The 26,646-nt window shown below is 37.3% G+C and overlaps 1 protein-coding gene across 14 annotated transcripts in view; it reads right to left on the bottom strand.

Annotated features, from left to right (window-relative positions):
* Positions 1–2,707: 2,707 nt before the first annotated feature.
* Positions 2,708–26,646, bottom strand: part of MEF2C (myocyte enhancer factor 2C) — a 140,674-nt gene continuing 116,735 nt past the window's right edge. For 6 of the 14 annotated variants that reach the window (XM_074811876.1, XM_074811889.1, XM_074811875.1 and 3 more), the window contains 5 exons: positions 17,799–17,971; positions 16,505–16,528; positions 15,456–15,585; positions 14,457–14,592; positions 2,708–7,451 (listed from right to left, as the gene is read on the bottom strand). In XM_074811876.1, the coding sequence (XP_074667977.1) occupies positions 7,130–7,451; positions 14,457–14,592; positions 15,456–15,585; positions 16,505–16,528; positions 17,799–17,971 (785 nt within the window). In that variant the 3' untranslated portion in view covers positions 2,708–7,129. The remainder of the gene's footprint in view (positions 7,452–14,456; positions 14,593–15,455; positions 15,586–16,504; positions 16,529–17,798; positions 17,972–26,646) is intronic. The other 8 variants (XM_074811881.1, XM_074811883.1, XM_074811890.1 and 5 more) reach the window with 3 other exon arrangements.

The raw sequence follows: 26,646 nt of genomic DNA, 5'->3' as shown, positions 1-26,646 counted from the left end.
AATTAATTCCTTCGTGATGATTTTCTCAGTGGTTCAAAATGCAACCTGGTCAACGCAATCAGTTGCATTTCTGCTGGCCATTTTGGTGGTCGGAGTGCTGTACCTTGGCTTGTCAGCTCTCTGTAGTCAGATTCCAGATGCTTCTTCCTTGTTTCCTCCTTTTGAGTTTTGATGATACAACACACCTTTGTACACACTTGTCACAGGATGCTGTGTTTTTAGTATGAGAGTGCACAACCTGTCCCGAGCAATTCTGCATTTCTAAATGCAGAAAATAATTAGATATGTAATGTGCTGTCATTATAAAATTGTGGTTCACACCAATTTTGTTTATCATGCAAATATACTACCTTTAAGTTTTATCACCTTTATTTCCCACACAGTGAAATGTTCTATTGCATCACTTCTTGTCTTCAAAGAAGTGAAACCATCACAGCTATTAGTGATCAATCACCGACCCCCAGAATGAGGCAATATGTTTTGTAGCCTAAACCAACTTATGGATCATTGTCCAGACAAACACAAACAGATATTTGAAACTGAAAAATCTGGGCAGGCTACGAATGAATCACAGACAGAAGCACAAAGAAGAGGGTAGAAAGGACAATTGGAACACCACACTTTAAGGCTTTTGGAACCAAGGTACTCATTTCAAACGCATCATTTGCACAAGCATCCTCATGTTAGCTTCAAGCTATCTCTAGCAATTAAGGTGATGCCGAAGGGAACCAAAGCATGCTCTAAAATCTGCTGGAAGAGGAGGAAATACCTTCATTAGTACTGTTAGCCATAATGCCTGTTAACAACAGTTAAAGTTACCTTGGACGTGTTTACATGAACTGCAGAGAATGCAGTGCAGATTGACTTATTGCAGGTGCTCTGAATACTCAGTGTAAAGTGTCAAGTGCAGTACATGAACACAAAATACATGTAGCCCCAGTTTGCCTCAGCTACGCAGTCTGAGCTTCCCAAAATCAGGGACTCCAGAAAAATGGGAGTTCATTTATATGTGTAGGTGGGAACATTCATGGAGCAGGTAGAGCCTTGCTGCATTGGTCTGCATTGGTAAATTTCCACTGAATTAATGAGGAATAGGCTATGCTTGTCAACAGAGGCACGAACAATGTTTTTTTGCTTGTTTATACATTAATGATCTGATTGTTTTAAAATCATTCCTCCTTGCTGCTCCTTGGACCCTCTCTTGACCACAGTTTTACTGGTGGAAATGTAAGCATTTCGTTTGAGAAAGGTGTGAATGGGTCACACTGACCACAAGCAGAGGTATAAACAGAACCAACAGTCTGTGCTCTCTTTTGTGAGACATATGCAGCAACTGCCTCAGCGTAGTTTCCCAGTTCTAAAAAGATGTTATGTCGATTTTTGCTAAAGAAAAGAAGAAGAAACTTTAGAAGGAAAGCAAACACTTTGGATGGAGAAGGTATGCAGCTTAGTTATCTCAGACCATACACTTTACAATCGCTCTTTAGAATGACGTACGTGAATCTAAAGTGAGAAAGTGTATTTAAAGAACTGGTGACCACCCCACTTCTACTGCAACACACAATTAAAAAAACTATGCATATAGTTCATAGAATCTAGAGCAAAGTAGTCAGTATATGCATGGTTATTTTTCTGGAGTGATAAATAACAATACAGAGTATAAAACAGACTATTTGCTAAGTAATACCTTTTCCAGTGCAGGTATAACATTATCAGTATTAATCACACAGGTGACTGATTGCAAAAGCAAGGACTCCCAGATATGAATTGTCCAAGATTTCAGAGAGTATTACACTTCAACTGCATTTCCAGAAATATTTTGCTTATCCTTACCAATGATGACAAAAAGTGATTTACTTGAGAAAAGTGTATTATGTAGTAAAACCAATGACATTTAATCTTAGTTTTAGCATCTAATTATTATGTTGTGTCCAACACTGCAATACTTGAAATGCTTCTCTTTAAAAAAATTGTCATTAAAAGCAACAGGTAAATAAAAGCACGGCTGTTTTCTTTCATAAACATATTTAGAAACTAGGCCTTGTAATGTTATTTTTGAAAATGCCACATTCACCAAGCACCTTAAGTTATTAACAGCTTGTCTGCCTCTGGCATGAAAAAACACCTTGTTGAAATAAAGTGATCTTTGTACTCTGAGACTCCAAAACTATAAATGTTAGCAGGAAAAAAAACAACAACAAAAAAGGTACACAAAAGGGAATAGATTAATTCTGACGCAGCCCCTATGAAGATATCATGTTAAAGGATATATATAAAGCATAGACCCAACAATATATGATTTTGACACAGAACATGCTTTTTTCTGCAGGGTTTTTGCACAGTTCTCCCCACAGGTAGAATTTACAGGAGATGTATACACGGGAGTCTGGATTCCTAGCCCCTCTGCTAGCTCAGTCAGGGCCAGATTCAGATGGCCTCATTCAAAGTGACACCAACTTCCAGAGCAGTCACAGAGTTTCTCTAACTTGGTGGGATGATGTGTGGTGGGGCATTAACGTTTGTGAGGCACCCAGATGTTCAGGGCACCATAAAAAGGTGCTTAACTTTCTAAGCAAGCACAAGTGACAGGCAGAGGGACCTGGAGGCAGCTGCCGGTTGTTAAAGTGCTGATTCTTTCATGTGTTACAGTGCAAAAACAGTGAAAATGGAACATTACTTAATAAAAAAATGCACCACAGACACCATATCACTAAGAAAGCCAGTAACTTTACTGATTTGTCTGCAAAATACAAATTATACCTTATTTCCAGCAGGAGAATCTTTTGAAATTTTCCCATTTTTGTTCACTACAGACAGCTGAATTAAGTCCCTTGAGATACACAGATGTGGTTTAACTTAGTTATAACATCTTGTCATCTAGTGGCGACAAAGTCCAGCTTATGCCGCTGTGAGCCTCTACTTTAATATTTGTTGCAAATGCTTGTATGCTCCCATTTACAAGCTATTTTGTTATCACCATTGTTTTATGGAAGCAAATCCCCATGAAAGAGAAGAAAAAAAGAAAAAAAGGATACAACAAACCATCTGAAGCAATCCAAGTGTAACGCCTGCGGTAACCCAGGTCTGATATTAGTTACTCCACAAAAGACTCTGGTACTGCATTTTTTTTTTTTTTTAAATGAGTTACTTAACTGACCTTTTTTGAATCAAACTGAGGTACGGATCAGTCTGAGGTATGAGAAGGGAAGGTAGAAATGCAACACCTGATTATGAAAATAATCAAACGGATACTTTTGATGCAGAAGGTCTGTGGCTCAAAGCTTGGATTGCTCCACATCTTTGGTTAAAATATATTAACAAAAGCCTTTTTTACATCTACAGTCTGAAGCATTCTAACAGATACCAATGTTCCATCAGTCCTTCAAGAGACCTGTAGTGGCAGGAAATTAATGCCATATAACTGACGACATCACAGCAGATGGCACAAACAGGAACAGATGAAGTATGCCATGTTTAGGCAACAGCCTTTATTGAGGTTTCAAGTGGCTTTTAAAAAATTACAAAGCATTTACCTTCAAGGCGAAGGAAGAAGGAAAACAAAACAGCTCTGTTAGGACTATAGATAAAAGAGGGTATATAGGATAACACATACAATACAAAAGGGTTGACATCCTTGAAAACAGTCTATGAGTTCTTTTATTCTTACGCTAGCTTTACCTGAAAAAGATCTGAGGACAACAGATATTTTTATATTATTCATTAAAAACTGCTAAATTCCTCTTCTGGGAAAAATATAAGCCATTTTGTTATAAAACACAACTTTTGAAAAACACTGAAATGACAAAAGCTTTACTGCGAATGGCTCAATGCATACAATATACAGGTTGTGCAGATAGGGTATATCATATAATTGTCACCAGCAATTAAACACTAACTGACAACACCTTTTAATAGAGGTTAGCTTAGCTATAACAATACTTGCAGATGTCTAGAATGCCACTTCAGGTGTTTCAACTTACAATTAAGAATGTTGCCTAAAACATCATATAGCATGGGTTAAGGTAAAGTAAATGTTAATACTCTTTCAGGGCTCTGCCCCAAACTCCTTAAATACAAAGGAATCACACAATAAACCCAAATTAGCTTTGCAAATACAATAAATGGTAAGGTACAGATAAAGGAACAAGAAAGGTAGACAGTTATAGTTTACAGAAAGTGACTTCACAATCAAAGTTGTGCTTCTTATCATTAGATCAGTTTGCAAATATGCATTATCCCCCACAATTTTGCCAGTATAGGTTAGTCGCCCTCTGCAGCAGGAACAAGAGGGGTGACTGGCATTTATTTTCACGTGATTCTGTTCTACTTGTGTTTATACAAAAAAATCACTGTCAGAGTTAATATAAATTGCCCAGGCAATACTTTTCACGCTACTTTCTGCTTAGTTACTTGCAGTAATATATTACACTGCATCTTCGTTAAATACGATATCTTTCCATTTTCATGCGTTGCTGAGGCAAATCGCAAGGTAAACTATTAATATGGCTATTCTTCATATATCAATAGACCAAATCCCCTTCCCCACTGACAAGTTTCTACTAAATACTGGTAAAGTTGTATTTTTTTTTGAAATGACAAGGTACATTTGTGATATATTTGCATATTTTTGACACACCAAAGTTTAAAATTCTCAGAAGAGAATATGAGTATAGGTTCATCTGAAGGTGAAGAAAGTGGTTTCAAAAACAGTTTTTTTGTGTTTTAAAATTAATTATGGGCCCCATTTTACCTTTTTTTTTTTTTTTTGGTTGGTTTTGTTTGCTTTTTTGTTTTTTTTGGTGTTTTTTTTTTTAAAACATGCGTATCTTTTTCTTTACCCTGCGGATTGCTACACGAGAGAAGATGGATGCATTAGTAGCACAGTATTCTGCTTAAAGAGTTTCCAGATTATGCACTAGCCCCTGCACAGCTGAGAGTGCCTGTAAGGCAGGCTTCTATAAAGTCATGATAAGTGAAAAGCGTATGTCCTAATGCACACTGTAGTCTCTTCATCATTCTCTATTACAGAGAGGTACACTCTATCATTGCGCAGTGCACAGCAACTGCGTGTGTAGGTGGGAAACAGAGTGTGGATTTCCCTTAACAAAATATTCTGTGTTGATATTTAGCTGTCGCAGCTATATCCTTCATCATAGTGTCTATGTAGGTGAGAGTTGGAAGGACTCTTGGAAAAAGGAGAATGTTACAGTTTTACTATGGCACTGACATTTTGCTTAAACACTTTTTCCTTCCAACAGAAAGACTAAACTGAAACATTTGAGTATGCTGTTTTCTTCTAATAAACAAGAGGGACAAAGAGGGACTTACTTAAAGAAGTGATACATTCCCTCTGGTCAAGTTACTTTAGTCAAAGGAACAGTCCGAGGCAGGAGAAAATGTGGATGTCATATGCTGAAGCAAATCCTGCTTGGCTGCAAATACACAGGGAGCGTTCAACAACGTGCCCGCTGTGAGATGTCGTAACCGCAGAGGTCCGTGAGAACCAGGGACCTGATGGCCAATATTGGCTGCGTAAGATCAGTCGACTTCTGAACAGTCCTTTAATGGATGATCTCTCTAAGAGTTTTAAATCTGTGAGAGAAGGGAGTAATCTTTACAAGAGGCATGTTTGTGCCAATCCCTCCCTTTAACTCTCCCTACTGCTTCCGCAAATATTCACCTGCACTCACGTAACTGACAGCCGTTAGAGCTGTACATCCAATTCTGACAGGCAGAATACCAGCTTCATTAATGAGAAAGGGCCAAGTTATGCCACTTTGTCACTTAACCCATGGAAAACTACAAGATACGCAGGACATGAAGTAATAGAAGGGCCCTTATCTTGTTACAATGCACAAAACAGCATGAAAGAACTAATCAGTATATACAATGGTTCGCAGTTCACCCAACTGATTGTAAAATGCTGTATTAAAATGATTTAAGTTGTTACACCATGGGTAAATTCTAACTTTTTACAGATCAGTCTTTCAACAGCTGACTTCGATCTGTAAAATGTATACCCAGTAAAAGAAAACTGAAAGAAAATAGTTAAATGTGCAACTGCACAAATATAATTCCCCACTATTAAGATAACAAAAACTTTTGCTATTACCATAATTATTATATATATTAGAAAGCTATACACAAGCATGTTAATTTCACAGATTTTTTTAAAAGATTCTTAATATTTTATATAATTAGAAATACACATTTCAAAAACAAAACTTCTGCAAAGAGAAAACAGTTATGTTGGTTAGCAAAGCATGGAGTTCTTCATGGCTTAGGGTAGTGCTTTCTATACAAAAAGTCCTTTTTGTTTGTTTCATCAGGACTGTTTAAAAGATTAGCGAAGCTATCAAGGAAAAAAGAACACATTTTGGCTTAAGGAAACTACAAAAGCCACAAATGCTTTGCAAACTCTGTCTTACTTTTTAATATGAAAATAAGCAAAATGTAATGTACATATTTTTATATTTTTTTTTATTTAATAAGTGATGCAGACCCAGAATTTTTAAAATTAAATATGTCAGCCCTCGAACTCAACAATTTTACTAGTATGGTCCTCTTTAAATGTTTTGATCCTTCTTAACTGAGTGCCATACTCTGATGATACGCCTGCATGTCTGTGAGCATTTTCGGTATGGTAGGTGACCCAGTCTCTTTCTAGCATCAATTCAGGGCCACCCAACCGCTGGGTCTGTCAAAACATCTGTACACTTTCTATATGTTGCATAACAGCTGCTTTCTCTCTCAGTAAAGATCTGCCGCTTCTGGCAAATGTTTTCCTTTTGTCTATTTACATGTAAATAACGTTGAACCTGCAACATGACACTATCTATTGTAACATACATTTTGCAAGGGAGCACAACAGTGAAAAGAAGTTAGCCTTAAAATCTATTTTGTACAAGTGTTCTGTTGTACAACTCAAGTGCTAAGCTTATCTCAGCATTTCTGTTTATCCTTATACTGTATCACTGAGGCAATTTAAAAGTACTTTTACAAAACAGAGTACCTGACTTTTTTTTTTTTTTCCACACACAGCACATATAATGCATATCGACCCCCCCTCCCCCATTAAGGTATAGCACACACACACTGCAAGAAAAAAAACTAATAGGTAATAATGTTATCATGTCGCCCATCCTTCAGAGAGCCGCATGCGCTTGACAGAGGGGCTTTCCCTTTCGTCCGGCGAAGGTCTGGTGAGTCCAATGGGGGAGTGGAATTCGTTCCGGTGATCTTCTCGGTCACTTCCATCGTAGGAACTGCTACAGCTGCTCAAACTGTCAACAGGAGATCTCCCCGCCTCATGGCGCGTGTGCTGTGGGTATCTCGAGGGTGTGGTGGTACGGTCTCTAGGAGGAGAAACAGGTTCTGACTTGATGTTGAGGCTTTGAGTAGAAGGCAGGGAGAGATTTGTACTCTGAGATAAATGAGTGCTAGTGCAAGCTCTGTAGGAGGAAAGGAAACCCAGTTACAGACGGAGGAGGCATGGAGCCCCCAGATATGCACAAACACTCACACAAAACACCAGTGTAAAGGCTCGCGCAGGACCAGCGCATGCAGAGAGCACAAGGACTGCTTTCAGGGCAGGATTCACAAATTCAAAGAGATGAAAGCATCACAACAAACGTGGTCAGCTTGGGCGGGACATGCCCTGGGTTTGAAAGGAGGTCTCGCTTTCAATCTCTCTCTCTCTCTCTCTCTCCTTTTTTTGACTCAAGTGTCACAACAAATTTTGGAAGGCGAGCCTTTGCACTGTTGGAACCACCTGCAGGTTTCTTTATAACTAATGCTTGTGTGTGTGTATGCACCGGCTGAGACAGGGGAGGCACGGACTTTCTGCTGGGATTAACCCAATTAGTTTCAAGGCACTCAACTATTTTTATCGCTGTTCAGTTTGACATGCGACTTCAGATGCAAAACAGAAACAAAACTTAGGGCCAGGTACATTTTATACCTTTCAGAACAGGGTTGAAATTACCGGTCCTAGGATTGACATTAATAAAACAGCACAGGCAGGTGAGGATTTAGATATGATTTTATGCCTTAAATCTATATAACTTCATAGCTCAGTTCAGAATGCTTTTGAATAAACTACCAAAGAGAAGCTGAAGAGTAGTGGAAGATGTCAGAGGATTGTAGTGTTTGCCTGTAGGAGAGCCCAGCTCAGAGGATGCTCCTAGCATCAAGAGAAACTGCTATGCTAAAACTCTGTCAAAGGCAAGCTATATATATTCTAAGTTCACTTTCTTTCCGTGCATTTTTGTGGGCAGGCAGTGGCAGAGGAAAGCTGAAACAAGCAGGGAGGAGAGTGAATACTGAGAATGCGTTTTATCTCTACGGGAGAAATGAGATCACTTGCATCTGCAGGATGTTTTGTACAAAAGCACCACCTCCTGGTAAAACCTGGCTTTTCTCGTCGTTATTAAAATAGAGTTCTCAACATGCAGTTCCCACTATGTTCCACTTCAGGGACCATTTGCTAGTCTGAAGCTGGTGTTTAACCCCAGAAACACAGTTTCAAGGTTTCTACTCGTATTTATTTATACAGGGAGAGACTGAAGGCAGTGGGGGCAACGACCACTTGGCCTCACAAGATTTTAAACCCTAAGTGATGTGCAGGCATTTTTACTGCAAGCAGAAGAAATACTGGGATTTGGAAGTAATTTTTAAGCATGTAGAAGAAACAATTAAGTTTAGATGTGGTCTTTTCATTTCTTGAAATATTCCACTTTTCCTGATATCTCATCAACTGGGAACTGAGCTTTACTGCAGCAACATTTACTACAACTTTGATGAAAGATAAAATGTTGTTTTCTTTTCTTCTGACAGATTTAAAATAGAATTTTTTTTTTTTTTTAATATGGCTTCAATATTGGATGATATCAGCTGCTTTCATCAGGAATTATTGCAATCTTTAATAACAGGTGGATCTTGTTAGAAAACAGAGAAAACAGGGTATTCTACCTCCAATTGCTTTTATCTACACTTCATTCCTATACAGATGAATGTGCCAAATTTGCAGCGATCCCTTTCATAAGTCACAGTTCATGAGTAACAGCCCTCACAGCAGCAAATGTAGCTTTTTTTGGCAAAGAGGACATTTTCTTTGCTTTTGTCACTATTAAATTAACACATACAAGAAACTCTAAAAGACTCTGTCATTCCAATTTAGTGAAATATTCCACTCTTTTCCTGAAAACTTGTTGAAATGAATTCAACAAGAATCAAAAATACATTCCTTTTTTGTTGTTGTTGTTTTGTTTTGCTTTTCATTTCCAGTGACTTTATTTTTCTGTTGCTTAGGAGGCGCTAGGACTTCACCTGGGAAAACAGGCTGTCAGTTTAGCATGTATAATAAAATTACATATGATTTTAGATGCCAAGCTTACAGCTTACAGCTAAACCTGAAAGTCCCATAATAAAAGATGATGGAGCCTGGGGATTTGATTTAGAAGTGTTTGATATGAGCAGATGACATGTCACTTTGCAAAGCTGGGGACAGCTAAAAAACCCATGTTAGTTAAAAACAACCATATTCAGTCCAATTTGTTCACATGGAACATACCTGCATTCTATTGTGTGACAGCCCAGAAAGGAAAATATCTAGAGGGATAAGCTGCATTTTCAGTGAAAAAGAGCTGGGATTGCTATACTGCAATGTTGCTTTTTTAATAGTGTTTCAGAAGTGAGTATAAGAATGCATCTCTATAGACTTCTCTTTAGATTCCTTGTGAATCATCAGCAGGGTTATGTAAATACTTGGCATACAAATTTGTGGCAGTTTAAAAAATGGTTGATCTGTATTTTGAACACTTTTCTGTAAATTGAAAAAAGGTTAAGAAGTAATTTTGGCAGCTCAGGACTAAATTTTTGAGGTTTAAAACTATAAATAAATGAATTATTGTGAGTAATCATTCAACAATTTTTTCTTTCTACATATAGTGTTTTTCTGCTAATCTATTTCTGAATTTTAATAGCTGGTTTTTGGCGACTACAATTTACATTATTTCATTAAAATTTTCTGAAACATTTTAATGAGAATCTCATGTAAGCTAAAATGGCCAATTACAAGGGAAACCTACTGTTACACATAGATGTGAACGGTGAAATGGTGCATACTTAGGTGCAGTCTTTAGATCCATATTCTAAACAGAGGATTGATCTCTATTTAGAATAGAAGCTGTATTATAAAAAATAAGAATTCTGTCTGCTACAAAATGATTTATTTTCGTGCATGCATGTGTGTGAGTGTAGAAACAGCTGTTTGTATCTATATCTATCATTGTATATTTTGCACTGTTTCTTCATATAATTATGTAATTTTGGTCCAGGCATGCCCTATTTTCATCATTTGAAACTTACACTAAGTTCACTGGAAGACAAACATGTTTTGAATACGGAAAATCCACAGAGAAAATAAAGCAAATGACTTCAAAGGATTGTGTGTAATTATAAGCACTCAATAACTGCCATGCAGTCCACTCATGTTGACGTAACTGCCTTTTTCCATATATTGTATGAAAACATTTCATTTCATGGGGACAATGAAGTAAATTAATGTTTTAATTTTATACAGCAGTTCCTATTGAGACCAGTATAGTCAAAATGTGATGTTTATTTAGAAAACAACAGCCACATGGCAGAAATGCTGGTTCCTATCTGGGTTCAACACTGAACAACCACACAGCTCTGCTGTGTAAGATGTGGGAAGCAAGTCGGGATGCAATGAGCTTGCAAGTGGGTTTGGTCCTTGCTGATGCCAGTGAGATCAGTTCTGTGTGTGTCTCCATCTATTCCAGCCTCCAACTGGTACGAAGCTCAGCATGCACAGGCAGAAGTGCAGGTCTGAGTAGGGGATGAGTGAGGACATGAACATGCACCAGAGAGTTTTTTACAGAGGGAGAAAGTGGTCTGTTGAAGGAAGAAAGAGCCTCACATACCTTTTCTTTTATGCCCACACTTGCTTCTCTAAATTAGTTTACTTCCTCACTTCATATAATTTTCCCCCATATATATATATAAAGAACCACTGAAAATTCACCGCAAAATTTAGTCATGTAACTTTAGTTATATGTTAATCTGCAACTAGGAGAACAGAGGATATTTTTGACTTGCTAGCAATGAAACCTACCTCCCTCCCCTCTGTTTTTCTTTTAGGTAAAGGCAAAGTTGTTTTTTCATATTTTTTGATCAATGTAAAAGCAGAATAAAAATTTCTGCGTCAAGATATTTTGATTAGCTCTCCCACCTTAAAGTCTACACTTTAAAAAGAAATTTCTAAGCAAAGAATAATATGAAACTGAATCACTGGAACATCTTATTTACAATGGTGGCATAAGAAAAAAGGCTCAATCCTAAATATATAAGGCTTTTATTGAAAACAAGGAAGTTGGCAGAACTGATACAAAGTCACAAAACATGATGTCACTGCATCTAAATTTTTCATTAAAAATGATCAATGGAGAATATTTGCCCATAGCTAGCTACGGCTATTACCTAATGAAAATTAATTGTTGCTAAACAATAAGCTTGCTATGTAAGAGTCACAGAACAAGTCAACAGTATGCATAAATTTGGACAATTTTTTGTTCAGGTGGGTAGAAATTTGGAGAAACTTCTTTTATGTAAACAAATCTATACTGAAGATTCTTCAGACAAAATACTGTTTCTGTTTGCACTTAAATTTTAGGAAAGCCAAAATTTCACTGTGGATGATACTTAAGGAAGAAAAGATTCTCTCTTAGACTGGGAAATATGGATGAAAGAGAACATTTGCCGTATAATGTACTTGTACCTAAAAAATTTAGATAATTTATTTTGAAGTTTGGAATCAACTTCCCTTCTGGTTAGCAGCAATTAACTTCTGGTAGACTCTTTGGTCCATGTCAAATAAGCAGTAACCCTCTCTGTACGAGACATTGCAGCAATATTCGGACAAAATCTCGAGGTTTTGGAAGGGATTGATTTTCAATAGAATGTGTATTTTTTCCAGATGTAGACCGTGAAAGTACTATTTTGCTTTTTAACCTAAAAAGTTGAAAAGTCTGACTTGTTTTAATGTCCCAGTCATGTCAAAACAGGCTCTACATCGTTATTCTATTCACCAGCCTCAGTAAAAGGCCAAAAGCTGCACAGACAGGGAAAGTGAACTACTCCCGTGTCTTCAGGTATTTGCCCCCAAGCCCACTGGTGCTACTATGGTCACTAATTGCAGAGGCAACATGAAGAGTTAAGAGTTAGGTTGCAGAGATCTTCTCCAATTATCTTAAAGATGTTTCTGACAGTGCTGCTGAAATTGTTGGGGGCTTATCTGGAGCAAGTTAATACATGTAGCCATAGCCTGTTCTATTACTAACCATATTCTTCTGCCATGCACTGAGGAAGCAGAGCTGGTTTTCACCTTTAGGCTTCGGTGAAAAACAAAACCTGCTGGAGAACTAGGATGTCTCTTGAAGTAACTCTGTCTTTACAGCCTACTGTTACCAACAAACATCTCACAGTTGCCAAATCTTTCCAGTACTCAGCACAGGGATTTGGGTTGTCAAACCCTTTCTAGGCGTATTTTCTCAAATACACAGGGATGACTATAATTTTGCGTGATAGTTTTAATCTCCCTGTAAATTCTAGCTCAGGTTGACATGGACTGAATATGTTCTGTATAATTTCAAGTTTTTCAAATAATCCAAAAGTTAGCACAGGTGCTTTTGTGTGTAAGACTCAGAGACTAAAATAAAATAAAGAAGTGCTAATGATTTTCTGCAGAGATAGAAGACTTCTCCAGAACTGTCAGTGAAGCAGCTTTCATAGCTGAATTCATTTACAAATCACTGAAAGAATAATAATAAAAGTAGCAACTCAGAATGTATTCCACCAGCCACAGCCATTACACTTTGACATTCTGTGATATGAATTAGAAACAGATGACGATGTGTGACATATCTGAAAAGGCATGTAGTTAGTTTAGGATTTAATTTATACTTTTTTGGTTAACCAAATAGCCTTATTACATTCTTTGGTACACCACTGAAAACAATCAGCTTATTGTAAGGTTATACATTGATACCTAACATGAGAGTTTTCAATTTATTTGAGACTTTATGTCTTTAGCTGTACGGTTAAAGTTGAATGTTGTCCCAGAAAGAGTGCAAACTCAAAAAGAAAATAGAATAAGCGTTAAGAGAAAGGTATTAAGACTATTTTTTCTAGCACAGCAACTATTTCAGTTGTATGTTTTTATGTAGTTAGTATCTATATATGCTTATTTATATAGAAATGAGGTTTAAAAATGTTTGTTTCCTCTGAAACATTTGTATAGCTGTCCTTTAAAAACCCAAACCATCTGTGCATAGTAAAGAAATTACAGTAAGTTACAAAAAGTGGTCAGATAAATTAGAAGGAGAATTTTGAAGTTTAAGCCACATTTATAGTATTAAATAGTTTCATATTATGGCAACCATCTTGAAAAAAACTTAATGCATATGTGTAGCACCTCTTTCTGGAAAAAAAAAAAAAGGTGTTTACTTTTCAAATGCATGTGAATTAAATTTCTCCTCATAAATACACTCCAGCTGTTTTCAGCTTCTATTTTTACAATGAAATCTTTTAAAATTCAAACGTGTCTAGCCATACCTTGGGCTATGTGTGGTGTGCTGGTGAGTGCCTACGGTCTTACTCAATAGAAACTGCAGATACCAGGATTTTTGAAAATAATACTCTCAAAGTTCACGTCAATGAGCCAATAGGTTGCTTTTTCCAGAATGCATTAGGTGACTTCCCTGTGTGAATTTTCACACTTTTAAATATCCTGAAATGATTTAGCAGTGTGCTTCAACAATATTGAATAAATGTCTTGAAATTAGCCACTAGAGGGCACGAATACCTATCCTCAACACAGGCAAATCACAGCGAGTTTTGTGGGCTTACAGTTCTTAGGCCTAATTATGTTGTTTGCTTGTAGAAAACATTTCCAAAGAAATGCAACTTGAATGTCAGAGCTGAGCAGAAGAGAGTATGTGATTATTATATAAGGGTAAGGCTTAATCTCAAGTCAAATCATTATGTCACTCTTACTTGATTAAAAATATTTAGAAAATTTTCAAGTTTACTGTAAATGTTTGTGCTATAGTAACTGGAAATAAAAAGCATAAATGGCAAAATACAGCAACAGCACAATGTAAGTGTTTAGTTTGTTCTGTAGTAGTGAAATAAAATGCTCTTTAAAGAAATAAAAGAGTAAAACATAAACAGTATACTACACTACTGAGAAAATGTCACGGACAGAGAATATTTCATTGTAGCTACCTAGCAAACTTTTAACGAAATACGTAGTTCCAGTTTTGGGAAATGGAGCTCTTACATATAGTAAATATGTGCTGATATATTTCAGATTTGGGATTACTGGGGAGACTGAAGTCACTGTAGAACAATAAAATAAAGAAAACACTGCTTACCCCAATTGACTGAGGGCAGATGGTGGCATGTTATGTAGGTGTTGCTGTTGCCAGCCAGTCACAGAACCAAGATGAAGAGCACTGGCTGTATTAAACCCAGAGAGAGATGATATATCTGCACTACTCAGAGAATATTCTAGATTTGAAAACAGAAAAGACAATAATTAAAAGAGAATTAAAGAGGAAGCAATTAAACAATAACTAGCATCGTAATTTTCACATGTCACTTTATAAGCTTTTTAATTTTAATTACATCAATCACATTAAGTTGCAGCAGAAAAAGTAGACCTTCCTCTTCCCTCAACTCATTAACTTGGGAGCAAATAATGCACTAGTAATTATTCTGTAATTTAGGAGGGCTTTTCTGCATCTGGAAGATCCAAAGCATTCTTAGCCTGTGTATCCACCATTACTACAGATGCGTTCTCACAGAGTCAAAGGCTTGAAAAACAATAATATTTTGGTTACAGACTTCCTTGCAGAACCCAGCAGGCAGCCTGTGCCTGAACAAGGCACGTCTTCTCTCAGAGCATTGGATCTGCATGGCAGCGCGCTCTGTACAGCAGCACCGTGCGATGGGAACTGGAAGGGATCTCTTGAGGCTTCATTTCTGGTCTCTCCCAGGTTACTGTGTGACAGCCCATAAAGTTACTGAACTCCGGTTTGAAGCCAGGGAAGCTGTTTGCTCCCACTACAGGTGCACTCAACTACATGAAATTAAAAAGTATTAAGAAATGTCTTTTAAGTTACACTTTTTATTAAAGCCAATGAAAGAAAGCTATCAAAGTAGTTTTCCATTCGAACAAAACAGCTAACTTTTAAATAGATACATCTCAAGTTAGTGACAGATACAGAATAAGTAAATGCCGTGCAAAAGCATATCAGCTATGAATTTTTCATTTCTCCCAACGAACATTAGCTAATTCATTAGTACTGAGATAGACATTTGTCAGCATCTTGCTCCCTCCCCCACCCTTTACATCTTGCACCCATACTTACCAGTACCATATGTTGTTGAGATGGCTGATGGGTATCCTCCCATCCCTTGCCCTGGTAGAGTAGGAGTTGCTACGGAAACCACTGGAGTAGCCAATGACTGAGCAGACTGGGAGTTATTTATCCTCTGATTCTTTTAAAGTAAGTAAAATAAACATATTATTGACTAGTTTTAAGTCAGTTGTGTGTATTAGCTTTCTGGGTATGTTCTGTGAGTGAGAAATACAGGCTGATACAAATTTCTAGAAATTAATCATTTAACATGTGGCTTTTATGAACTCTGCCAACCCTATCATTTACAAGCCTTCAAGAGACCAGTTGTCACCATAGTAACCCATTACATCAGTATCTCCTAGGTAACTGAACTAGTAACAAGTAAGATTGCTTTTATTGTGGGTAGGAGAACAGATCGTGTGAAAAAGTAATGAAATATGTAAACTCTATTCCCATTGTCTTCCTTTTCACTTGGAAAAAAAAAAAAAAAAAAAAAAGGTGAAATTAAAAACCCCAAACCCAGCCCTACTGGATTTTATGCTTTGAAAGTGAGGGGCACCCCGAGATTGCTGAACACTGAACTCTTACCAGCAGATGGTGCTCTGACTACTTCGTTTTTGTGCAATAAAACAAACTTCGAGTGTTAGGTAGCACAGCAGTTACACGCTTATCTTTAACTCCGGGGCGCTAGATGTTGCACTGTAAAAATTGCACTAGAGAACTCGAATCCTGTGAGTGGCAGGATAAAATGACCAGAGAGCCACCAAAAAAATCTCTTAAGGCTGCACTTTCTTCAACAACACAAGTTTAACACTCTCAAAGCACCAGCATCAAGAAGGCTTGATTCTAGCACGCATAATTTGAATATGTGCAACAACTGCACCTGGCCTTCCATATTGCTGTATTTCAAAAATTATGATGAACTTTTTATTCACAAAATAGTTATGGCAATGTTTTCCGTTTTATTTCAACCAACACTTCACCTACACAAGTATCAGTCATACAAAAGAACTGACTTTCTTTTCCTCATTATTAAGATGAACATCACTACCACTTACCAGAAGCAGATCAACATCCTCAGACTGAGTGCATAGGAAAGGAGCATTAAAAATTAGTGAATATAAATATTTACCAGGATGCAGATTTCTAGCCTAGGGAACAGCTTCATCTGATAAGGGCAGCAAATGAAACACTTTCTGAGCACAGTTTGGAAAAATATCACTTCATAGATCTCTTCTTTGTCCTTCTAATGGGATGTTTGTCTCAGTTGTGAGGGCAATCTATCCAGTTTTCAGCACAAGACTTCCTCTAAGAATTCATTATTTCCTCCGCAGCCCCAGTGGCTGCAGACTGTGTTGCTATACCTGGTTTCAGGAGACCTGACCATTCACAGAATCCCTTGGAAAGTATCAGTTTTAAGGACCTTGGAATAAATCATTTGATGCAGACAGCTTGTCACTGCCGTGGTCGACTTTGAGCACAGCCCTGTAGGAGACTATTTGTTACTTATCCTCTCAGAAGGCAGCATCACATACATGGGGGGTTTTAGTTTGATGTTCAAAGTTAATTTATTATGCATCAAGCTGAAGTAGCCAACTTGGAAGTTGTTTTAATAATGTCTGTTACATAATGGAAAAATGTGTTTATAGTGTCACTTAAATTTACCATCAAGATCCTTTTTAAATCAAGCTCACTTTTAAAGTTAAATCACTCATGAAAGATTTACTTGCAACCACTAACCGACTTTCAGAAGGGAACTACACGGTACGCACACAACGCCTTCATGATTCAGCCTTCTAGCATAACAGCCTGCCTAAATTTCGTTAATCCTGGCAGGAGATAGAGCATTTTCATGCTCCTTTCTATCCTGTTCTATCTATTTACCACCTCTTATCATTATAAAATTTGGCCTTTGGAGCTCAAGAGCTAGAGTTCAGATTAATTTATTTGTAGTTAATCTGCCATCTGCTGAGAGTCTGTGTGGTTAAATATTTAAGAAAAACAGTCGGTTAGGAATACTCAGGGTTAAATTCAGCCTTTATAACAAATCCAGGAAAGGCTCTTCTAGCTACTAGGAGAGAGAGTGCAGAAGTTTAGACTGTGCAGAGCACAGTTCCTATTTTGCAACTCAATAGAAAAAAGGGAGGAAGTAAATATGAGTTCATAAAAGCAATCGAACAGGCTCTGCCTACATCCTCAGCTTGATGTCAAGCCTTAAGGTTAGACAGAAAGACCAAACAAGCAAGAATGTGAAATGTTATTCTGCTGATTTTAGTTGCTTGAGCAGACCTTGAAATACCTAAATACCTCTTATGTGAAGGAGATAAAAAAAAAACTTTGAAAATGCATTACCACTGATGGCATTGTATTCTTGCTGCCAGGTGGAATAAGCACACGGAGATCTGGTTTACGGTTGTTCATTCCCAAATTCATTGGAGGCGGAGATTTTGCTTGCATGTTCTTGTTCAAGTTGCCAGGTGAGACCAGCAGACCTGGTGAGTTGCGGGGGTTGCCATATCCATTTCCTTTTTAGGTAAAAAAAAAAGAAAAAAGGAAAAAAAAAAAAAAGAGAGAAGCATTATAAACTCCAATGTATTTCTTAAGATTGAATACTAAAAATGTCAAATAAAAAAACCCAAGGTAAATACCTGTGTCATGTAATGTATCTTTACAGGAAAATACAACAAATGCCCTATTTGGAACAACTGGTCTTAAATGCTTTCTCTCATAGCAGCTGACATTTCAGTGATGTGCTGAAATTAACTTGATTATATGACTCTGCTTACAGAACTATGTTATACTGCACAATATACTGTGCACTCAAAGCAGCCAAGATCCAACGTTTGCCTTACAAGAGAATTGGGAAAGCCAGGCAATCCTATGGCTTAAAAAAATGTCAAAGCGATGCTGTGTTTTCTTGACAACTACAGAGGATTCCGCCTGGCCTTACTCAGCCCTTTCCAGGTCATGATTTTGTTTTGTTTTTAAACAAAGGATGAGTATAGCAAGGCTATAATTTCCAGAAAAGGCAGGGGGAGGACTAGGAAGATTCTTAAATGTTTTTGGCTCTTGTTCACCACACTTTCTGGACCTGATTCTGTCATCACTAAAGTCAATGGGAGCAAGAGCATAACCTTATTTGGAAAATATCACCGTATCTTTCATCTTCATCTCTCTGTTGCTTTCTGCAGGCCCCAGGAACAATTCTGACAGGCAAATGCTTCATTTGCCTTTTTCAGAAAAAAGTTTCTTTCCTTCACCGTGTAGTACTGACAACATATGTCCATAAGGTTACTGACCTGTCATTCCACTAAAAATGAGACCTTCCTTTTTCATCCACCTAGTTTCACCTCTCACTCACACAAAATCTGGGGAAAGAGGTGACTTTTTAGTGTAGCCTTGAAATTCTGCCTGCACAGGCTCAAGAGAGATACAGAAACTTCCCACTCAGATAGAGTGAATAGCATGAAAACTAGTACACAAAGAGAAAACTTTCACGGATAAATACCAAGAAAACATATGCTAGGGAAGACTTTCTGTTCTGTGCTCATCTTTTGTTCACAGCTCATAAGCTGTGACACACAACCTAGAAATAGTGTGGGAGGATGAGCTAGTGAGTGTGGAAGAGCTCTGTGAGTTCGAAGCCCTGGACCTTCAAATTTCCATTGTAGTCCCAATGTCAGTGACGAACTCCGTATCTCACTTTTTTCCACACGTGAAATGGGGTTTACAGTCCTAAGGGACATAAATGGATTATGGAACTAAATTTGATAAAGTCTATGAGGTGGGCATAAAAACTACAGTACATGTGAGTGAATCTGTCTTCCATTTAAGATAATGAAGTGTGTCCAAGCATCACTAACATTAAATCATGTTTTTAATCCGCAAGCACATCAGCTAATTGTATTTATCAGATCAGCAAATCCATGGAAATAACCTTTGTCAAAGGCTATTAAATATAAAAACACCACTCCAGGCCCTGGAAGACCCTAAACTGTGAACATTAGGCTTTAGTACACAGGAAAAGTATCACAAAGTGCTTGACTTCCATATTCGCGAGGTACCTTTAGCCACTGGTCTGGCCTGGCTTGTTTATTCTTGTGCTTTTTATTATCATGATCTCCCAAGCCTTTGCAAAAAGGAATTAAGATGGAAGTTTATAAGAATTCAGATCACTCAGAGATTTTGTATTAAAATATTTTTCATAGTTAATCTTGTTGTTTATTTCCTTAATAATATCTTACAGTTAGTAAGATAAAATGAGTTAATGAATAAAAGTGTATTTTACACTTATTGAGCTAAAATAGCACAACACTGTCAAGAATTTTCTATTTTGTGTCAGCAGGCTTTTAAAAAAATGAACAATTGCTCTCAACACGGCTTTGCTACATATTATGCTTTAATTAATGCTATGTGTTAATAGAGGCGGAGAAGTCAGAAGTGGCATTTTGAATACACCACGATATTTTTTCTAGAAACTACAGTGCCTTTTAAAAGTTGATCTTTTACAAACTGACTGCTGAAAAACTAATGATGTGGAGAAGTGATCAACAGAAGAAACTGAAGCAAAAGTAGAGTTTCTCTGATGCTGGTTTCATGCAGGCGCTATTTTACCAACAGGAAGTAAAACTGCCTTGTGAAATCTGCTGCATGACAAGCATTTGTTCAGAGAGTGAAAATGAAGCTGTTTGAAGAAGCAGTGTATCTTTTTTTTTTTTTGGTTCTACAATGTACAACCTAAGATATTTAACAAAACAGCATGAACTGTAATCTATATGTTTGTTTCTATAGTTGTGATTTTTGGAGAATAGAAACCCTTGTAAGAAAGAACTCCCATTTTCTACGTAAGATTTACTTAATGTAATATACTATTAAAAATCAAGAGAAGGAATGCATCTGTATAAAACTTTACTCTTAAAAAACTTTCATCAGACATTTATATTATTTACCCACTGATGTAAGATATTTTGAAGAGTGATAACATTTCTTACATTTATATTTTTAGAACATCAAATTATTTTTAAGAACTACTGCAATCTTCTCTTTACCAGTAGATTTCTGCTGTTCATGGCATATTATGCCAGCTAGCATTTTGGAGCCATATAATAACCATTCCTCTTTCCAGCCACCAAATTGTTATTCTTTTGGTATAATGTGGATTCAGGAATGTAAGACTGTGGACCTTAAACCAATGATACAGAAACCCATCATTTGAAAATCAATGATGAATGCATGCATGCGGTTTACAGTTAAGAAAAGTCTGCATTTAAACCAGCTCTTAGACCGTATCCTCTTTACTCAGAAAGCTGTGGCCTGCTCTGAGGCAGCTGTCCCACCTTCAGATAAATCCACCGAAGAGAATGGCCTCATTTATATTCAGAGGCAAAAAAATGTATAAGACTTCTAATATACAAATTAAACCTTCCTTCATCCTATACTTTAAAATTACACTCTGCCTGGACAATTATCAATTTAGATGTGACTGTATGCAGAACATCGCATTCCACTATCCACTTGAAAGCGCAAAAATTATATGTCATGTATGAATGGATTTCCTGATTATAGATTATAAGAAAATGAAAAACAGATGGATTTTAGAGCAAGTTGGCTTTACATTTTTATTTGGTTAAAAGCCATATTTTTGCTGGAATAGAACATTTTTAAACATTACGGATATAACTTGTAATGTATAATGAAAATAAAAACAGTAGATGCACAAGTTTTAAAGGGCATATGTCAGAATTTGTAAATTTACAGCATTTTCAATTCAAGAAGTTTTCGAAGAAAATTATTTTTCCTCATGTTGTTTGTTATACTGACTTGAAGGGTAAAAATATTTTACACAGAAAAGAGCTTGTTTCTAGACAGAACTAGTGGAGTGGCATGTGTCATGAAATGCAGTTCCAGACTTTGTATTTGGACTAATGGCAGAATATAAAGACGAATGCTTTCTGAGCATTGAATGCTCTTCTTGGGCATGCTCCCACATTCTGCATTTAGGCACAAGCGCCATTGACTTTAGAAGGAATTCTGTCCAAGTGCAGACCGCATGATTAATCCCTGCAATATCACTTTTAAAAAACATCCAGAAAAGCTATTTTTGTGCACCAGTAGTTAGTCAGTCAAGAAGAACTATTAAAAAAAATTTCAGTTACTCACGGAAAACTACAATTTGAACTATGTTACAAATTCACGTACTTAATATCTTAAATAGTCACTTCCATGTTTTAAGAATTTAAGGGTACTAGTAGGGCGCAAGTTTATTTAGGACAGAACAGAGAGCAAAGTTTACATCTCTTCTTTCACCCTCCATTAGTAACACCTGTACCTTATATGCAGTTTTGGTCATTGGTGTTACAGTGGTTGCAAAGTGGCTGCAATTCCTTATATTCTCAGAGTTAGGACAATAATTCTGTACTGAGCATTTATGCCAGGAAACTTTCCACACGTTAAGGTAAAACAAATGAGGAAAGAATAACTTATTTCCCTATCTCTCAGCATTCTTGAACAGCATTGTCATGATAAAAAGTTTTTAAGTCTTGAAAAATTGGAAAATGTTTGTAGTGTGATCTCTTGAAGTTTTAAACCTGTCATGTTCCTGCTTGTTTCTTGTTAACTTGTGATTTCAAAGATACAAAAACATACTGAACGAGAAAACCTCTATGGTAGTCCTAGAAGAATGAAGAACAAGACACATAATTTATATGTCCTTTCTTTGACCTCTCTGTCATTTACTCTAATGCTTTTCACTGACCATATGGGTTGAGAATTTACAAGATCTTTAGGAACTTAGGATATCTACCTCCCATTAATTTTAATAGGAAAAGAACTTTCAAATTCTCAAAGAAGTTTCAATAAATATTAACGGTCATTTCAAGTTTCCAACAAATGCATGCTCTTCCTTTTGGAAATTATCATAATTCTTCCAAGAAGAATATGTACATTTCATTTCATGGAGGATTCCTGCTTCTTACTGGGTTATGTTAAATGCACATCCCATATATATGACATCATGACTGACCACCAAGCCTCTCAAAAAGAATGTTAAATTTAGAATGAATCTATATAAACATGAGAACCAACGATGCTACAATTTACCTCCACTTCAAAATATATGTATATAGAAAAGATGGCATACAGTAATAGAAATTTTGTTAAATTTACACCCAGTTTTTCACTCTTCACTCACTTCATTTTCCCCACTTTCTGAAGGAATGGTAATTGTTCCTAATAGTAATTAAAAGTCAGTGAAAGGGTTCCTTTTCTATCTTATGTGTAATTTTTTTTTTTTTTAATGCATACACAGTGTTGGAACAGGCTATGTTTTACTACCCAAACAAAATAGATACCGACAATAAAGCACTAATGACAGGAAGCTGTACTGGTTGGTGTTCACCTAAACGTAATTTTAAAAATACCTTCAAGATAATTGAAGGTTCTTACTCACGTGTTGCATGCTAGTCATTTCACAGTACGTGACCTCTGCTAACTGCAAGTGGTAGAAGGAAACCAATCTGCAGATATGCTCACCCAAAAAAAGAAAATCTTTATGTTAAAGTAGCTGCCCATTAGTCCCACAACAATGCACTAATGGACCTTTACTGAATTACTGGTTGCCAACTCAGACAGATGTGGTACATAAAACCTACTGATTTTGTGTGAAAGAATTCTCAAGTATCTTGTGAAATGTCAGCTGCATTTTGGGCTGAAATTGGATGAAATTGCTGTGAACACATAGACATTTGTAAAAATGGGAAGAGAATGAGGAGAAACTATCTCAACAACTCTTTGTTATAGTTTTAGAAACCAACCATTTAGAAATAATATAAATGAAAAGGTAGAGATTCACACAACAATATAAGACTAAGTTGATATCCAGGTCTCTCTCTGTTAATGGGAAATCCTTGCTCTTTAGGTCTGAAGCTGTGTAAAGGTCTCTAATGGTACTACAGTTGTCCTGTGCTGGGAAAAAACCCAGTATTTGGGAATCACTAAAATACTGCTAATACTGTAGACAATTGAGGGGCACATGGAGGGCCACCTGCACAGGGACTGCCCAAAGCAAGAGGTTACACTGTGCATCCCGTTTCACGATTCCGGGTGTTAGTGAGATCCCATTTTGGAAACCAGGCAAATCTCCACTGCTTCCACTGCAGCAGAGGTAAATGGTCTCATCAAATTTCCCAGGGAAAACTGTGTGTACGATCTACTTATATGTGTAGCATATTATGAAGAAAGTGACTTCTCTGTTTTGTGGCCCATGTTTTTCAGCTCTGCTATGTCCCTGGGCTGGTTCAAGCACTTAGGCTCAGATCTCACATACTCAGACAGTATGGGCCCTACTGCACAGTCTTGTCTTTAGTGTCATTAACAGTCTTCTAACCAGTCCTATAGTTCCCCTCACCGGGCCTGATCCAGACCCCCACCCACGGGCTGACATCCTGGCCCATCCCCATCCCCATGGAGGTGCCTGATGCCCGGGGATGGCTCTGTCCCTGGCTGCCCCCTCGCTGTCCCTCTGGGGCTGTGGGATGGCCCCGCTGCGGCTGGCAGTGGGTGGCTGGGGCAGTGGGATGGGATCTGGCTGCAAAACCCTGCCCTGCCACCCCCAGGAACCTCTGCTCTTCCCAGCCCTCAGCTGCCTCCAGGGTGTCCTGGCAGCATGTTCCTCATCATGAAAGAATTAAAATCCAATTCTTCCTCCTGGAATCTTTAATTCGAGTACCGCCAGCTACCTTATTGAACTGTTTACATGATGAAGCAGTCAAAATTATTTCTAACCCTTGGGCTAGTGCCATATAAGATTCGGAACATCCTTATGATCTACTCTACGTGGAGTATTTGCAGGTGCACATAACTATTGCTGAAAAAGGGCATGTGTATCCCATATTGCAGCAACTGGGCTCAGATTTCCTTCAGGACAGAGATGATGCTTCTCAGGCAGAAGCTGAAAGTAAAGAAGTGGCTCTTTGGCCACTTGACAATGCAGAACACATTGCAAAACACGTTTCTGGAAATCTAAGGAGAAACCATGAATCAAGGCGGCTAGAAATCTGAGATGCTTTTTCAGCCAAATGGAGAAATAGATGAGTTTATTTAGATGTAGAATGAAAGACCATGAGAACAGAAACCTGACCTGTGTATCACAGATCATTACACTTCATGCAAATACCTTACTGCTGAGTCAAGTGCGTAACTAAGTACATGGCAAACTAACCTGATCAGCAACACCACGGTTATATTTTGTTGCTATAATAAGATCTGTATTTAGATATTTCTAAAGTAGTTCTTGCACTAAGTATTCTACCACTTTAGCCTAGGAGTTCACACCTTGATAAGATAAATGTAAAGGTGGCACCTGACTGTCTACAGAATTAGCCTGTGGCTACCCACATAAGGAACTGTGAGCAACACTTCAAAACGTTTCTGATTGCAATTAGGTTTCCCAAGCTGCAGGCAGATATTTCAGCACACCTCTGGACTCCCTCCTTTGCAACCTTTGGAACAGGGATATGTCACATAGGCAGTGAGGGTCTGTTGCAAATTATACACTGAGAGAAGGGGGAGTGCTCTTCCTTCTTCAGGGATGATCATCCTTATTCCCCCCGTTTTTTGCTCAGCAAAGGAACAGAGCAATAGAAGATCCAAGTCCAGGTCCTGTTTGTGGTTTTTTAATTTTGCGGTACAGTTACTCTTGTCAGTATGCTTATATTCTTATATTGTCTGATCATAGCATCTTACTATTTATTTTCATAATTCTTCAATGGTACCTCATTTCAGGAATCTCAGAGCACATAGATTTAATGCAGAAACACTATCCTTCCTATATCTTTAGTTCTGATTGTATTGATTAATTTATTTCCACTTCCACAACACTATTTTGTTCTAACATGGTTATTTATCAATAGCCATGCTCATCTCAGAACCCATATATTTCAAGTTATCTTGTTTGGCTTGAAGCTTCACCTAATCATCACAGTAACTAAGTTGTAATTATTGAGAAAAATCACTTAGGAAAATTACACGGCAGTCTTTAGCTATGTGCTTTATAAATATTACATGTCTGTAGTTCAAAGCAAGCGCCAGGGTTCAGAGAGTTATTTAAAAGTGTCTTACCGTGGCAAAAGAGCTACCCCGCCACTGGCATTGCAGCTGCTACCACGAGGAGCAGGCACGGTGCAATGTCCCCGACCTCGCATAGCGCTCCCTCCTCACTCACCGTTCACTTTTGCAGAGGTTAGTCCACGCTCTGCACTAGGAATGCGGTGATCTTCCACAATAAGGTTTAGTTTAGTCGGAGAAATCAACACCAAAAATCAAGGGTGGTTTTCAGTGGTGCTCAGCTGAAATTTGGATTGCATAACAGCTTTTCCGGTAACTGGCATACACCTGATCTCTTAACATGTGCAGGATGTACAAACCATGTCTGGTCCAGAGACAGTCCCCTCTCCAAAATATGTTTTCAGGACTTAGTGGACCTCTTACGATTATAAGTTAATTCGTATTCCAGTACAGCAATTAAATAATGTATATTTGGAGCACGTATCTTCCTTCCTCTTGTATGCTAGCTGAAAATGTGCTCCATTCTAGTCCTGTTTATGCAAAAAACGAATAGTATTTTTTCTTTTTTTATATGAGCTTCTGTAGAGTCAGAAGAAAGGAAAAAACATGACTTAGGTCACAGAGAAAACTATACTACTGAAAAATACAATCTTTTCTGAAGGTATGTAGGAGATATAAGCCTGGGAAGAGTAGAGGACTTATCAATTCTCCTCACTGCCTGAGTGAGAACCTTTGACAAATCATCTGCTTTTAACAAATTATTTGCTGATGACAAATAATTTCCTTTTTTTGGGTGCTTGAAATCAATTATCATTTTGGGGAAAAATGTTTTTTTAATGAAAAATATTACAAGACAAGAAGTAATTCCAATGATAGACATAACACGTTATTTGAAAATGTACTTTCTTGCCTCCCGCAAAAAATTTTGGAAATAACTGCTAACATTTTTTTTTTTCATAAACATATAGCTAAAGTGAAAATGTTGATTTTGTTAAATGCGCAATTACTGAAAAATGAAGAATGCATAACTTAAAATTCAATGTCAGGAAAGTATATGTTCACGACTACATATACTAAACACAAATGATATATATTTATATTTTTAACTTACCAACGTTATTAGAACAGAGATACACAC

The sequence above is a fragment of the Strix aluco genome, chromosome Z (genome assembly GCF_031877795.1).
Source record: "Strix aluco isolate bStrAlu1 chromosome Z, bStrAlu1.hap1, whole genome shotgun sequence".
NCBI classification, from domain to species: Eukaryota; Metazoa; Chordata; class Aves; order Strigiformes; family Strigidae; genus Strix; species Strix aluco.
Note: the sequence above shows the minus strand (reverse complement) of the source record. Positions and strands in the feature narration are given on the sequence as shown.